General features: G+C 39.4%; 1 protein-coding gene across 1 annotated transcript; it reads left to right on the top strand.

The window, feature by feature from the left end:
- The first annotated feature begins 1,885 nt into the window (after positions 1-1,885).
- htr1aa (5-hydroxytryptamine (serotonin) receptor 1A a) lies at positions 1,886-4,066 on the top strand. Its single transcript, XM_006789811.3, has one exon. It carries the CDS (start codon positions 2,124-2,126, stop codon positions 3,405-3,407), a length of 1,284 nt encoding a protein of 427 aa, XP_006789874.1. The 5' UTR covers positions 1,886-2,123; the 3' UTR covers positions 3,408-4,066.
- The last annotated feature ends 13,561 nt before the right edge of the window (positions 4,067-17,627 follow it).

Below are 17,627 nucleotides of genomic sequence, written 5' to 3'. Positions count from 1 at the left end.
ATTCACCACTCTTTGGTTGAAAGTGGTAATATGTTTTAAAACATCCTCGCACACCCTCCCCCTTCAAATTTAACACAAGGCTATATTTACCTGTGTCGTGTCAGCTGATTTCCACACACACTGGAAGTATTATACAGAAAGAGCATGAGACTTTCTAATTAAATCATTGTACTGGTATTTCGGGAGCTTCAGAGGGATGGGAAAAGAATACATCCACTTTGATTATAAACTCCAGTATAACCAACACAGCAGATTCTTGCAGTTAAAATCAAAGTTAAGTGTCTAAAAACTGAAACCATCCTACAAAAAGAATGCAGAACAAGGTTTTTTTTAAAACAGAACTTTGGAGTTTTTTCAAATGTGTTGAGTATTATCCTTGGTGGCGGGGGGGGGGGCACTTGGAGGCAGAGGCTGGGACTAGTGTTGGATGAGTCTTATCCCAAATTAGCTTTAGTGATTTGAAAAAAATGTATCTTACAATCTTGTCACTTTAGAACAACGGTAACCCTTTAGCTGGTCATAAACTAATTCACTGTAGCATCCACAACAGAAGCCAGGGCTGCCAAATTCTGGATTCTTGAGCCATATGCTGTGGCCAAAAAAAGTAGATCTTTGCACACAGTCTGATGAAAGCGAAAAAAGGTTGGAATACTGTCCAGATATTGCAGCAGTCAGCTATTATAGAAATGGTGATCAGTTTGTAGGAAAAAACGTATTTCAACAAATACAGAAAATATCAATTTCCCATTATGTGCTCTGTTTGTACACATTTTGTTGTCCATTTAAGCTTTGGTCATTTCTAGCTTTTGCAATTTTCACTTCATGGCCCTTTCCCCAAATTGACATTTTGCATCTAAATATCTTTTCTTTTTAAATGTTTTATTATCACCTGGCCTTAGGGCCTCTGTGTGGAATTCCAATGAGAACTTTTACGGGGTTTTTTAATACGTTTTTTAGACTCACTTATCTTTCATACAATCACCTTATAACAGACACTCACCCACAGCCTCCATCCCTCCCCTTTGAGAAGTTCCTCACTAACTGCGTTTATTCAGACTCCACTCTGACTCATAGCTGACATTATTTGTTGGCTCGAATACACTTGAACACAAGGCAACGGCTACAGCTGTTTTCAAGGGAACCCCCTCCTTCCTGTAATGTACTCACACAACCTACCCTGAACTCATATGTGCTGATGGAGCAACGGCTACCATTTGGTGCAATATAATTCGCGTACAGCAGAGGGCAGCAGCATTCCTCTCAGGACTGCAGAGGAGCAGTTCCTGGTCCTGAAACTATTTTTCTCTCAGCGCTCTGGACATTTGAACTTTTCTCCCTTTCACATCAAAATTGCAAAGCTCCACTCGTAAACACGTTGTACGAATTTCTCGGTTCTAGTTCAGAACTGTTTTAAAATATTTTTTAAAGATCCGTTTAAAACGAAGTTGCTTTACACAAAAACTTCATGGGAACAGAGATACTCTTTTTTTAAAAATGTATCCGTCTTAGGTAGCCCAACGACAAATTTGCTTCATTTGATAGTTAATTTTCTGATATCTCGTTATATTAAAAAAAGAAAGGAAAAATTCCTGGTTACTAGTTCTGGCTGATACCAACCCTTTCCGATGAAGGCTAAAACTAAACTTTAAATAATGAATAAATAAACAAAATACTTTTTTCAGTGAGTCCAAAGAGTAAAATAAAGGAGATACAAAAAGGACAGTAGCTCTCTGCACCCTCGGTGGCGGTCTGTGATGAAAAACTGAGCAACAAGAAGAGTAAAGGCACAAACCTCCAGGACGACCTCCTCCCGGTCTGACGTACCTAAAGCTGTTGGTATAAATGAATTCACGGCGTCACCAAGCTCAGATGATTCGCAGTACCAGTGTGCGCACCCGGCTGTCAACACTCATGGGCTACAACATACACAGCCCCCTCACACGCACTCACAAGCACGTCTGCGTCATGCGTCCTGAGAGCGACAGCACGAGCCCGGTAACTCCGATGGACCCGGTAAAACGCACAGCGGCAGCAGCAGTCTGAGGGGGCTGACTGACTCCTGCTTATTCTTCCACTACTCCCCACTACTTTGGGAAAAGTTTCGCTCTGAGTGTGGTTGCATTATGGATTTTATAACCACAAGCAACAACGACAGCAACGCGACCAGTGTTTACCCCAGTGGGGGGGACGTGGTTGTCGACTGGAACGGGGGTGAAAATGGCACGGGGTCCGGGTCTCTTCCAGATCTGGTGCTAAGTTACCAGATTATTACCTCATTGCTCCTGGGGGCCCTCATCCTCTGCTCCATATTTGGCAATGCGTGCGTCGTGGCAGCCATCGCCCTGGAGAGATCTCTCCAGAATGTGGCCAACTATCTGATCGGATCCCTGGCCGTGACAGACCTCATGGTTTCTGTGCTGGTCCTGCCAATGGCGGCCCTGTATCAGGTTTTAAACAAGTGGACTCTGGGGCAGGAGATCTGTGATTTATTCATCTCTCTGGATGTACTGTGTTGTACATCATCCATCCTGCATCTGTGCGCAATTGCTTTGGACAGGTACTGGGCCATAACGGACCCTATTGACTATGTAAATAAACGGACACCAAGGAGAGCTGCGTTCTTGATTAGCGTCACTTGGCTAATTGGTTTCTCCATTTCTATTCCGCCTATGTTAGGCTGGAGAAGCGCCGAAGACAGGGCAAACCCCGACGCCTGCATGATCAGCCAGGACCCGGGCTACACCATCTATTCTACGTTTGGAGCTTTTTACATCCCTCTTATCCTCATGTTAGTTCTATACGGACGAATATTCAGAGCTGCTCGGTTTCGGATTCGAAAGACAGTAAAGAAAGCAGAGAAAGCAAAAGTGTCAGAAAAGTGCTTGAGTGTGTCTCCGGCCATCTTTCACAAGAAAACCAACGGAGAGGCCGGCGGCAAAGGCTGGAAGCGCGGGGATGAGTCTAAATCCAGCTCTCCGTGCGTAAATGGCGCGGTGAAGCATGGAGACGAGGGCGAATCATTGGAGATCATAGAAGTTATCAGCAACTCAAAGACGCACTTGCCTCTGCCCAACACTCCTCAGTCCTCCTCGCACGGCTATGAAAACATGAATGAAAAGAACTCGGGGGCGAAGAGAAAGATCGCGCTGGCCAGGGAACGTAAAACGGTGAAAACACTCGGCATCATTATGGGAACTTTCATCTTCTGCTGGCTGCCCTTTTTCATCGTTGCGCTGGTACTGCCTTTCTGTGCAGAGAGCTGCTACATGCCCGAGTGGCTGGGCGCAGTCATAAACTGGCTGGGCTATTCAAACTCTCTCCTCAACCCCATCATATATGCCTACTTCAACAAAGACTTCCAAAACGCTTTCAAGAAGATTATAAAATGCAAATTCCACAGACCATAACCAGAGTAAAAAAAAAAGAAAAGAAAAACGTTTGCGTTTATTTAAATGCGGATACGTTAGAGAGCGGGGATGTTCAGTGACTATATAGAAACAGCAAAAAGACAAAAAACAACAACAATACACAGACTTTCATTCAGGGACAGTCCCTTTTAGTCGTGTCTTAAGGATGGTGTAAAAATAATCCACCGGTGAAACAAGTCAATATAGAAACTTTCGCTGTTAATGTACAAGCTCATGTTTATTCAGTGTTGTAGCTACAGTATATAGCTTATATGCGACGGCAGCCATCGTTGTATTGCCATGCAAGACGTGTCCTGTGCTGTTTCCATGCATTTTATCATGAGGCACGCGGGGTTTCCGTCCCATGTCATGAGCTGTGTAGCACTGAAACAATAAAAGCAATCAAAGTTTGTCACGAAGAAATATGAGTGAATGTTTGTTTAGAAGCAAAAACGAGAAAAGAAGAGAGCAGAGGCCCATTATGAAAAATCACACTTTCACTTATAGGACATGGCTCGTCATATATCTTCATACAGATAATAAGGAATGAGTGATTTTCCTATGTTCTTGAGCACACAATACAGTGGGCAACTTATCAGTTTGCTTTGACAGGCCAACACACTGATGATGATGAGTGATGATCAGGTTATCAGTGCATGGTGTATTCAAGGTCTTAGAACAAATGGGTATCAAATGAAGCCCAGTGTCTAGCCATCAAATCCACCTCAGAGTTGAAAGCAAAAGAAGATGGGCATTTTTCTTCTAAAATGAGAACTGGTATTGCATTTATGATACGATGCAGTCTCAATCTCCCTGTGGCTCTTCTCATTTTGGCCTCCTCTCTTCTCTATTTCTGTCCCTTGAGTGTTAGAGAAAGACAGAAAAAACAACAGACTGACAGTGAAAGTAAAATTACTCAGAGAAAAACCAAGAGAGGGAGTCTAACTCGCTTCTCTTGTATAGGATTGTTGTGCAGTTCTCCATCGAGGCTTATTGAGAACTACATAGACAGCTTGTTACATCATCAACCTCAAGAAAATCTGTGCTAAATTTAGTCCACGCACACACACACACGTACACACACACACACATACACATGTGTGCACACTCATAATAGCACATAGTTTAGAGGGTTACTCAGAAAAATAGGCCACATAATAAAAAGAGTTGCAGGAAACCTCCTCACTGTATAACTGCTATCATCTATCAAGCAAATCCCAGACACAAATCCACTTACAGTAGATAGAGAGATAAATGCTGTCAGGCATTAAAAGAGGAAGGAGGAAAACAACTTTCAGGAAGAAGCCCCAATCAGGCCCGCTTCCTTCACAAGATGGGTGGCTATCTGAAGCTTTGCCATGGCAACACATCAAGCCCAAGGCATCAAGGTTGGTCAGATATGAAGGCAGGCTGGCTAGGGACAGACAGGAATGTGAGACATAGTAGCATGACAGTTTACAGGTGACACCTGTGGCATGCCAAGTTAGCTGATACTCTGCTGGGTGATCGTATGTGAGATAAAATTACAGTATATCTAATTTTTATCACTGCAAGGAGCCTTTTCACCAAGGATTGCTTTTTAAGTTGGGATTTCCACTTTAAAATATCTTGAATAATTCCAGTGAAAATTATGACTTTCTTTCCTCTACCTTCTCTTACATTCTTCTCACAAACTTGCCTCTCTTTGTGACTATGTTAGAGATTCAAAAATGTTTTATTAATGTTTTAATACCAATGCAAAGAATGCTGGTGTATCAACAGCTAATGAATGAAATATAATCCATTAAAACAGCTGCAGTCCCACTTGAGGATATTTGATCACATGCATGGAAAGAAACAGTACATTGTTTTGTAAACCCCTTTTTACACACGTAAAAGTAATAAAGGGCTAATGTATGGGCCAATTGTTGAATTTAATTTAAGGCTTGCAATTACATCTCACGACCTTCATTAATTAATGTACATTGCAGTGGTACTACTATGGCACTAGTACAAGAAAGAAATAGTGAAATAAATGAAGACTCTATCAAATAATAATGATTATAAGCAATTAATAAATATATTTTCTAGATATAATAAATATCTTGCAAAGAATTAATAAAAACAAAACAAAAAATGCACTTTATTTTTCATTTTATTTGAGGAATGTTTTATATGAGGAAGCGCATATCACTAAATACAGCACACCTACTGTTGCACTGTAAAGTAACAGTTACCAGGCTTGTTTATGAGTAAGAGAAAACACACTCATAGTGTGGAGAACGCTGCCTTTGCTTGTATGTGTAAAATCTGGTGTTTTTTAAAAGGAAACTGACAACACAGGCCAATAAAATTTATTTTACATAAGTGATCAAGTATTAAATCAAAATCGTGAAACAGAAATGTATTCTCAGTCTCTTGCCTGTCTCTGTGATGCATTGATTATTGTTCTGATAACTGATATTATGTCATCATAAATGATGATGGATGATGAAGGCTTGTATGCCAAAAACCCAGGGGAGGGGTTTGTTTTAGGTTAAAGATGAGAATAAAGCCATTTAAAATATTATTAGAAAAGAGAGTTCCTTGGATTTCTTTGATGATTTCATTTCCAAAGAGCACCTGAAACAATAAACTAATAGGACAGGAGGATGTCATACAACCCCTCTGTCTCTCCACACCCGGGTTTCTCCATCTGATCACTTTGCTCTGTGGCCGGTTAGAGTAACATGAATGCACTTAAAATGCTTTTGGGAAAATTAATCCTCTACCTATGACCTCTAGGCTCATAACAGGCTCAGAGAAACACATACAGATTGTGGTGTGAGCCAATGAGCAGAAATGAGTATATTTCACAACTATGAGTCACACTGTGTGTAAGACTATTACTGTAGAATCATTACATTTTGCTCCTGCTGTATGGGATTACGAAGTAGATGACCTTCTTTGAACTATGCCGTAATATCAAAGGGATCGGTTGTGGAAGTGCATTAATCCCAATCACTCTGGGAATCTTGAACGTAATATAGGTATGTGGGTGCACTGTGATGACGCAGGAGCTTTCCTTCAACCCAGCAGGAGAGGAGAGGAGAGGAGGATGCTTATATAAAATGCTAGCCTATCGGTAACAGGGGGATTAGCCTTTACTGCTTTAGCTGCCCTCAAGACTAAAACTGTGAAATTTAGCTGATTCTGCCTTTATTTTGTAGTTTGATGCTGGTTCTATAGAAGCATTTCAGTATACTGTAGGTTAGAGAGTAGCCAAAAGCAGTTGTTTCAGCTCTTCTTAAACACGGAGAAGTACTATGACCCATGTCCTCTAACAGCACATGCTATATCCAACATTTATAGAGTTTATATGGAGCGTTAAGCGAAAAAAAAAGGAAAGATAGATATATCAAGACAGGTAGATCAAACATCTGGCACTTGAAAATTGAACATACATTTATTTAAATAAGTTCTTTGAAGGTGGTACAGTAATTTGGAAAGTGCATAAACTGTAAACAAAGAAGTAGACCTGCTGTTAATTATTAATTACTACCTCTTTTTTCTTCTTTTTTTCCTGATATTTAAGTTGTTTATTTTGAGGTAGTGCTGTGCGATATGACCAAAATCTCATATCCCGATATAAGAATTATATCGTCCTGATAACAATATAAATCACAAAAATTTAACATTTTCTGTAAATTCTGTGAATCTCGGGCTTCTCGACTTGCGTGAAGTGTTTCCAGCTGCGAGTCCTTTACCCGGAGTCGAGTGTTTTAACTGATGCATGAAACTATACATTTTTAGACATAAGTTGTAACAGCTGCCGTTTTATTTGTATTTATTACATGGAGTGCTGCGGGTTGCCTGTTCTAACGTTTGAATCTAAGGTTTATTTTTTAGCACCTGGCGGCTCTTTTTTACTTCTCATCCGTAAATAATCTGCTCTTTCGCGTGATTCAGTTTATTTTGAAAAGTCTCAACAGGATCTTGAGCTTTATTGTGAAAGGTTTATGTGGAACATAAACAAGCGGACGGGCGATGCTGTTACCGTCGCTGTTGCTAACAACAACGCATAAAAACAGGCGCTTGTCCATCCTTAGTGTGGTTATATAAAATATAAGAGAAAGAGAGAACTTTAAGAAAATAATATAGCCACTACAGTGACCATCAGAACGATGAAGAAATATTGTCGTAAACAGTTTATTTTGCAACACCACGAAACAAACGATAGCGTAAAATGAAGTGATAGATGTTTTTATATCGTCATTCGATATATATCGTTATATCGAACAGCCCTATTTTGAGGTAAAGCAGCAAAAACACTGGACATTTAAAAGGCTAAACCAGAGATTAGGTCATGAGAAAAGAGGTGATCACATGACTGAAAACAGCAGTCCCTTTCAATAACCCAGTGGGAAAGTCTAAGCCTGGAGTGTGTACTGAGAAAAGAAACATTTTAAACACACAATTTGCACTAATAAATATGGGCCATTATCTAAGGTCAGTTTGTTAGCTTGTGAGGGATTTCAAAATGGAAAACGGAAAATAAACCTACTTGTTTAGGCTGCATTCAAAAGGAAACAGAGCTGCTTCAGATGGCAAGTGAATGACATGAAGTAAGCGGAAATAATTTTACCACTTCAGGTAAAGACAGCAGTTCGGTGTTTGATCTGTTTATGATCATTCTCTCAATAAATTCATAAAGTACATGAACATCATTTGATGTATAAACACACATGAAGGTCAGTGTTATTATATAAAGCCAATCAAGCCGTCACAGAATTCTCCTTCTGATTGACCTCATTAACATGAGGATAACACCTCTCCTTCCTGGAAGGAGGCAGAAACACCTCTGGAGTTGAGTCAGGAAGGGCATCCGGTGTAAAAAAAAAAAATCTGCCAAATCAAACATGTAGAGCTACCCACTGTGGTAACCTCTAGTGAACGAGGGACAAGCTCAAAGTGGCATTATATTAGAGTATAACACAAGGTGGAAAAATGTATAGGCTGTACTGCATGCTAGTTCTGGTGGTGTGTTTGCTTCTGTAAGAACAGAGCGAAACAGTGTCTAAGTGGATTGAAAGGCAAATTATAGAAAGAAAAGCATGCTGAGTTGTAGAAACGAGTGGATGAGCAGAAACTAAAATAGAAAAAGAAGACTTACATAATACAAAATCTAATATAAGCCCAAAGATATAGAAGACTGGGTGAAGGCTTTAAAAGGGAATGGTAACAGGAAAAGACAAGGAGAAAGTAGGAGAGACATGGATATGACTGAGCACTCAGCACAACACGTTTCTGCTTCGCCCCCTCCTACTTCAGGGTCTTTTTGATCTGTCATAGTTTTTTCAAGGATCTCACATCCCACAGCCCATCACACACCGGAGGCTCTGAGAAATAACGCCACAAAACCCCCTCTGACGTGGAGAAATGAGGATTTGGGTCTGTTAAGGTATGGGTGTTCTTTTCTTTTCTTTTTAGAACAGAGGTTAGTTACAAACAGATCATTCCTGTTTCATAGGGTAGTCCAAATGTTGATGGATGAGACTGTCTCTTGCTCACGCTAGCACACTCACACAAACTCATCACAGTGATGGAGGACATGTGTTCAAGGACAGCAAACACAAAAGAATGTAAAAGCAAACAATATCTAATCCATTCTGCCACTTTCTGCTTTAAAAAAAAACAAAAGACCCAAAAGTATAAGAGAGATGAAGAGTCGGACCCCATTGTTAGTATTACAGCCGGTGAGGAACACTTCACCTCAGCGTTTGAAATTTGAAAGAACTCTTCTGTCTCTCCTTCAGCAAGCGCCAAACATTTACTGCCGCTGCTTCATTTGTTCTCCTTTCTGTTTGCTCCTCTTCTCCCAGAGGATCGCGCACTCCTTTTCAATAAGTGATGTTCGGCTAAAACTCTGATAAAAAACAGTGGACAGACTCTGCACCAAACATGCCTCAGTGACACAAACAGTGACTGCGTGACACAGTCTCCGAAGAAGGCCACTCTAAACAGAACAAGCCCCTCTTAGTTTGCCTGGAGGCAGTTACAACTTTGCACTTGTTTGTGTGTATGTGTGTGCGTGAACACGTCTACTGTAGCAGGAGGAACCACAAAGGCATTTTTGACTTTAGCAGCTGTATCTGTCTGTCTGTTTGGATGTGGATGTGTGTCACAGACACAGTCAGTCTCAGGTACAAACATTGACAGGTGTCTACCAAATGCATGAGTTTAAAGAGGGATTTGGTTTGAGGAAAGCGTGGCAGTAAGGAGGTAGGAAAGTCCTGGGGTCTATAGCCTCTGAGTTTTGTTGCTGACCATGACCATTCTTTTTATGACCAGAGTACAGATCGTTTGACGTGCAGGGTAACATGCCATGAACATGACTTCACTGTATTCAAATGGCCTCTGCTATCACCATATCTCAGTCCCACAGAACACATTTGGGATGTTGTGGAACTGGAGATTTCCATCATGGATACTATCATGTCAGTATGGACCTAAAATAAATAAAATAAACAAAAAAAGTGTAAAAGCGATTGATAGCTATCTATCTATCTATCTATCTATCAATATTTTCTTTTTTTACCCAATAGATATGCCTGTCAAGTCAATGTCTTGTTAAAATAATGTGATTTGAGCCACTAATAATCCAAATACTAATATTTGAATTTTGAGAGACAGTTGAAGGGTCTTCAACTCACTTACACAAAACAGGAGTTTTTGGACCGCACACTACAGGAGATGAACTCAGTGTCAAGGCACTTGACACCCACCATTCACCAAACACAGGCGTAGCTGCCATTATCCACCAACAAAATGTTATTTATCATTTGAAGAGTTTTTGAAGGTAGAAATCATTCAGAAAAAAATGTCTGTCTTTTTGACTGATGAAAATAAATGCTCACTTCCTTTTTTATGCCACAAAGAATGCACCTTTTCTCTTTACAAACAGTTTGCCAACAAACTTCACTTCCTTAAATCAGAGGGCAGGAAGACAAGCACAGAAATTATTAATTGTCCAGTAAGTTCTATTGTGTTAACCATCATCTCCTCAAGAGAATTACAGCTGTATTTCATCAACCCTTTTAATAACAATCTCTAAAGGTTTTTTTCTACTAATTGCTACAGCTGTCAAAGCAAAAAATATTTCCCTATTTTTACTTAAAACGGCACTTCAGCTGCCCAACAGCTCATGGTCTGCTTTGTCTGGAGTGAAAGGGGGTCATACTCTTTTCACCATGGAGGATGCTGTTGGAATTCATGCAGATTAATGCTTGGCATTGTCTTGCTGAAATCAGTAATGCCTGACTTGAAAAAAGAGTTCATATCAGGCATTTCTCACTATTAATATTATGCATTTTTAGGAATGCCTGCTAAGATGTCCCCATTGCAACTATTAATCTATTAGCGGGACAGCTGTGGTAGTGACGGTCTTCTACCGCTCAGATAGTTCCCCATTGGCTACCCAGTTCCTCCAGTCTGCATGGCAAAGTATGCCTGGGCAAGTACAGAATCCCCGATGCATCCATCGGATTGTAAGTGTGTGTGTGTGTGTGTGAATGTTAGGCAAGGCGAGGGAATAGAACCAAGCTCTTGTATGAATGTGGGTGTGACTGGCTCAATGAGACTTGTAGTAAAAAAAGCTTTGAGTGCTGGGTAATAGTAGAAAAGCACTAAGCAAGTCAATTTTATCATTTTCCTTCACACATGCTGGATTTTAGCTGGGTTCATCCTAAAAGAGGCGGGGGTCAGCGAAAGCATTGTTTGGAGATTTAAAACCCCAACAATCAGACAAACACCTTGAGGTGACCGTTGCTGTAAACTGGGAGTAAAAAAATTAACTGACCTGACTTGAATTGACTCACAATTAGCAGAATCAGACCTGTTTGTAATAGAGGGCCCTTTGAGGGCCGAAGTTCATGGACGTTCAGTATCGGTTTTTAGCCTTGTCCCTCGTGTACAGAGATTTCTCTGGATTTACTAAATCGCCTAATTATATAATGTAGATGATGAAATCCCCAAAGTCTTTGCAATTTAACGCTGAGAAACATTCTTAAATTGCTGACCTTCACTTGCAGTCTTTTTATTTATTTATTTATTTTTGTTGAGCTTGGATTTAAACATCAATATTCAGTTAATTATCTCAGAGTTCTTCATGAAAAATACCACATATATGCTGTGAGAGTATTTCTCCCAGCGGCTGGATGCAGCAGCAATTCTCACAGAAGATCACGTTAATATACAGTAGGTGTTAATTTGGACCATGCTGCCTGTGGCTCCTTGTTAATGGCAACTGAAAACAGAGCAAGAGACAGAGAGTGATAGACTGAGTGAGCGAGAGCTCTTGGAGAGGAAAGATTACTTGGCTTATTGCATCATATCCAGCGCCTGTCAGCAGGCAAAACATGTTGCCAAGAGCAAGATCTATTGCCTTAAAACGAACCCTTTCACAAAAAAAACCCCCAGCGCCCACCGTCTTCGTTTCATCTGCTGCCAACTCTTGCGATGCATTTTCACAGCGTCTCTCCACGTGTCCTGTAAATATGTTCACAGTCCAAGTAAAAATAACTTAACATGTCAGCTTTTTTGCTTCAGGGACAACATTTAACCTGGAAGACAACACTGCTTTTTGGGGCTTAAGTGTCCCTGCCTTGTGCAACAGTGGCTCCACTGCTGCTTCACAGATCTTTAATAATATCATCTCCGTGCTCGCTGCTCTGGGTCCTCTGAGACAGCATCTTTGCTTTCAGTCATGTTGTTTTAATTGCCAACATGATACTGACACTGGCAGAAGATGTGCACATTAATTGGGCACTTACAAACACACATGCACACACACACACACACACACCAGGCAAAAACACACAGTAATTCCTTTAAGCTCCACTGATAGTTCAGATCCCATCTAATTAGGTGTCTTTAGAACAACCTTTACCACTTATTGGTCACAACTTAGCAAACTGCTGAGCGATTAACAGAGCGGAGCGAGCTACTGTCGCTGATAACTGCAAGAAATATTACTTGGACTACTTGTGTGTGTTTTGTGAGTTTGTTTCTCTTTACTTGTATCAGCCTGCCAGATGAAAACTAGCCTCCGGGCTAAATCTGACAGTGCTGATATATATGTTATAAATAAATTAGGAAAGTAATGCAGTCTAGATGAAGCAGCCTCAAAGCCTGATTTGGGTTTGATTGATTTTATGATGGTCAAAAAAATAAATAAATAAAATGAAAAGTAAAAGAAACCATTGAAATGATTCAGTGTCAAAAATAATCACAGATGAGATAAAGCTTCATGTATAGAGAGATACATATAATCACTAAAGTATTTATGTTCATAGTTTTTTCTTCTGTTTTTGTTTCCACTAAGCTCCAATCGAATCACATCTTTTTATTACACAGTTGTTTACATGTTTATTGTTTAGATTGTTTAGTGTGTGTGCTTGCTGAGCAAAGAAGTTTAATGATTTTTGAAGGAGAGATGGCTGGCTGCCTGAATAATCTATAGTGAGAGCTACATTTCCAATAACCACTATTTGATTCAGGTAATGTATTCTCTTTATTTACTCAGTGCTTTAAGGTAGTTATTCCAATAAAGTACACACTGAGGGTGGCGAACAAGGAGTCATATATGCCTACATACTGGCAAAAAAAGAAAGGGTGGGTGGAGGGACTGAGAGAGAAATAGAAATAAAAAGACATGATTTTTTATTTTTTATGTGTGTTTTTTTCCCCTGTTCACTTCTTCATCAGCATCGATCATGTGGATTATCAGAGTCTGGACTCGTAGCTAAGCTGAAAGCTGCAGATGAGGAAGCTGCTGCAGTGTAAAAGTGCGTATGTGAAGTTATTTCTTATCAAGCTGTATTGAAGTGTGTGTGCTTGGTAATCTACGCATGAGCAAGCATCCTCGAGGTGTTTATATACCCATATGGGGTTGCTGTGTGTAGTATATTTGTGCTCTCTGTAGAGGTTTGCATCGTGTTTAGATTTTTATGTATGTGACTGTCACTGTGTGTGATGTGAGTGCATTCATGCATGTTGTGCGCTGTACTCTAATGTTAGTGGACAGCAGCAGAAGTACCTGTAACAGAGTCCATCCATTTGTCTCTGCCACGGCCCGACTGCAGTTTATGCGCTCAGTGACACTTCATCATTCACAAACAGGGCCTTTAACTGAGGCCATTTAGATACATGCAGTAACAGCAGCCACAGGGTTTATCTTATGAACAGCATATGAGAGTATATCCCCAGACATTCCCAGTCAAGTATGGTTGTTTGTACAAACAGCACCAGGTGTGTATTTGCAACTGTGCAACAGTGTTAGATGAGAGACATGTGGAAGACCTGGATATGAGGAATAATAAACATTGACAGTGATACTAGTCTGTGTTCAATACTCAACCATGATGTCAATAATTCTGGGATCTGACCCTGAGATGTTCCCAAATAGTATGTGCATACCTCCAGAGTGTGCTGGGTCTGCCCAAAGGTTTCTTCCCAGTAGGCAGAGGTCCAGGAAAACCTCCACAGGGAAGCATCTTAGAAGCATCCTGATCAATACCTGCTTTTCAGTAGAAAAACATCGAATTCCTATCCCAAATCGCCCAAGTCCCAATCCACAGAGAGTTTCTGTTAGATTGATTTAACAGTTTTTTTTCTTTGTTCATTTGTAATTTGATGCTCATTTACTTCCATGACATAATAATGTGATGAAGTCTTTTAGTCGTCTACATCCCAGTCTAACCCTCGTGTTTTTCTCATCCTTTCCCCTCTTCTCCTTCCCCTTTGTTGTTCTCTTTTTTCTGTGCACTTCAGTTTTCACCTTTTCACTCCTCTCTCACTATTCAGTAACTATCCTCTCCTCTTAGCTTTCCACTGTCTGTTCATTTTCCCAGTCTTTCCACTTAACATCAAGAAGAAAAAACAGGTCAGAGAAGAGCAGCACCCACTTGCTGTCTGGCTGGCAGAAATCCTTGACCTTTTGCTCCTGCTCCATTTTTCTGAGCAGTGGAACCTGTCAGATGACCTCTTGTCTTGAATGTTGAGAGGCCCTTTAAATGTTATTGGGAGAAACAGAGATCAAGATAGACAGAAGGTGAAAGATGTCATGAAGGGAGGTATGGTTATTTTGTACAAAATTATCTACTCTTGATGATCATTCTAACACCTTCATAGTGCTGTCTTTGAGTATTTTACAGTAATGTGCAAAAGTCTTGAGCCACCCATTATTTCTTTGTATTTGCTGGGAAAATGGGAATTAGTGGCAATGATTTTTTTTGATATGCAAATATGCAAAGAGAAATGACAATACAGGATATAAGGCAAAACATATCAAGACTGAAAGTCAGTATTTGGTATGACCACCTTTATTCTTCAGTACAGACTAAACTCTTGTTTTAAGGAATAGTTTTCCAGGTTTCTTGGATGGCTTAAGTAAACATCCAAAGCTCTTTTTTTAATGCTAGCTGCATTCTCTGTCAAGATGATCCCACTCTGCATTGGCGGTGTGTATGTAGACACTTCACATTTATATGCTGTTCATCCGCTCTAGATCTAAATCATCTTTTTGTCATCCACTTGTCCAGTTTCCTCAGATTTTTTAAGAACTCACTGCACACTACGCCAGTTTTTTGCTAATACTGATTAAGCAGGTACATTTTGTAAGCTTGAATTTTTCATATGTCCTGTTGCAATGTTCAGGTATAAGGACTTGACTGAAAATGAGAGAAAAAGCAGCTAAAGTCCAAAGAAAAAAAAAAATGAAAAGCATTTTAGAAAACCTGGAGAACTATTACTCAAGATTTTATTTTTAAAGTACTAGAAAGTCTCGCTCCTTGGAAGCAAAATATAAAGAAATGAGGGGTAGCTCAAGATTTTTGTGCATTAGTGTTAATGTGTTTTGGTTCAGCTGAAACACCAATACTAGAGGAAATGAAAACATCACTTGTTGGAGATTAAACAATCAAATCAATTTTTTCCCCAATTTAAAGTGTAATTTTTCTGCAGCTTTTCATAAATCAGTGTAAATTGGGCAAAAATTGAATTGCAGGTGGAAAATTTGAGTGTTTCAGTGAAAAAACTATGACATGTAATATGTACTAAACTATGTTTATCCAAACATCATAGCAATTTATGATTATCATCAAAAGTTGTCATCACTGAGAGTTATCTAAAATATTGGTGTTAAAAGGTTTTTTTTTTAAAAAAAGGAGAATATTATGATAATTTAGTCAAAGTTAATAACAACACACGAGAAATAATGTGTGGTTCAGAAATATGCGGAATAATGATTGTGATCAAACTCCATCAGCTTTTTTTCTGTTCATTTATTTACTGCAAATGTTGTTTCTATGGGAGACATGAAAGCCTTAGTTGATCTGCAGTCAAAAACACAGTGAACTATTTTTGTAATGCTCATTATCAAAGCCAGTTTAAATTTCAACAAAATTTGATTCTTCGTTTCAGTCAACAGAGTTTTCTGCAGTGCTGTTTGAGTGAAATGTTGTATTAAAATGTTTCAAACTTGCCTACTGAACAAAAACACGTTTCAATTACTGTCGATGTGAGTTGCTTGTCTTTTTCCGAGTACTGTTCATTTGATTAAATCCTTTTTTTCTGTTCATGCATAGATAACCTTTTTTTTTTTTTAATAAAAAGGCAACAATGTTTTTTCAGATAAAACTTTGTTTTGAAAATTGAGCTATGATTAAACCATCAAAGGCTGAAATTATTAATTTTCCAAATGGGAAGAATGAGTTAAGATGAGCAAATTTGATTGAAGTGGAGAGAAAGATTCCCGCTGGGAAAATGCTACATAAAAATGGGAAAGGATACGGTTTATACAGTATAGTGATAATATATGCCTGTCTCAGCTCTTATTGATTGTGCAGACCCAGGAGAAATATACTATCAACATTTGCAGAGTCAGTACAAATTCTGCCTTACCAGTAGAGTGATCCTTACTCTTAAAGCATTCCGAAATATTTTCAAATCTTACCCCTCAGTGGAGATTCACAGCTAAAATCTCTGAAACAGCACTTTGTTTGTGAATCTATAATTATAAGAATGCATATGTGCATACTAATAATGAAATCATATTAAAAATGTCCAGTGACTTTGAAATTTTCATTGATTTAGATTTCACGCTGTCAGTTTGTCGGACAGCTGGTATGTTAATGCTTATGTTACTGCTTTTCTCTCCAGGGTATTGTGATAAAGTGAGCAGGCAGACGGTATATAATTTGGCGAAAGAGGTCCTGTGATCAGCTTCCAGTATGAACCTCAACATGTTGCCAGAGATTTATCTCTCATCAGCACACAGGCAGCTTTCAGAGGGACTGGATTACATAAGGGGAAGAGCTCAATTACTGAAGACTGTAAAATATAGTGCTGCATTTTTGATGCAAAAGGCCTCAGGAAAAAAACAGCAATGGATAACAAGAAAATGCAGACAAACAGCGGAAACCGCCAGTTACCGCGAGGAGGTGATGAAAGCAGCGTGGAAAAAAGGGTCATGACCACATTTAATGAGAAATGGCAAAAGTGTCACAAGAAAACAAAAAAAAAAAATCCTTTTGGAAAGACTGCTGAATTTGAACTGCAGAAAAGTCAAAAACATTTTACTGCTTCTGTTCAGACAAAAACACACCGGAGGGTTTGAGCTCTCACAATCTTCTGAAGGTTGAGCCGCTTTGTAATAGAAAGCATTTTAACTGAAATCATCACAAACTGGTATGTGATGCACTAGCCCAGCATCCAAAAGGCTTTGCGGTGGGTGATTAAACCTCCCAAATACATCACCAACACTTCTACGGAGCATCAGGATGTCGATGAGGTGAGTGTCTGTGCAGACCCCAAAGGATACTAAAGATACCTGCGCCGGCCACACTGTGTTTACTCTGCATATAGAGGCAGAGCAGTTTCTTCCCCTGGAACCTGAGACACACATAAACAGAAATATTAGTGTTAATTATTACCAATATATATTTATTATGACTAAATTAATTATTTATTTTGTTTTGAAGTGCCGAAAGCATCTACATCTGAAATTCATAAGTGTAGTTTATAAATGAGTGAATCATAATTAATGTTTTTTATTTAAAAAGTGAATAAATAATTGGCATTTATGCCTGAGGTGATGCTTAAATATTGTTCAAGCAATATTTAATGTCTGGAGTATTACTTTGATTGACCAACGGGTTATAAATATTATGGGTTTGTTATTGTGGGTCTTAGTTTTAGTCACTT

This window comes from Neolamprologus brichardi, chromosome 12 (assembly GCF_056152115.1).
Source record: "Neolamprologus brichardi isolate AB-2024 chromosome 12, ASM5615211v1, whole genome shotgun sequence".
Classification (NCBI taxonomy): domain Eukaryota; kingdom Metazoa; phylum Chordata; class Actinopteri; order Cichliformes; family Cichlidae; genus Neolamprologus; species Neolamprologus brichardi.
This window is presented reverse-complemented; position numbering and strand designations above follow the sequence as displayed.

Excerpts from the sequence above, each read along its gene's own strand:
- htr1aa (XM_006789811.3), top strand. The coding sequence starts at position 2,124 with ATGGATTTTATAACCACAAGCAACAACGACAGCAACGCGACCAGTGTT.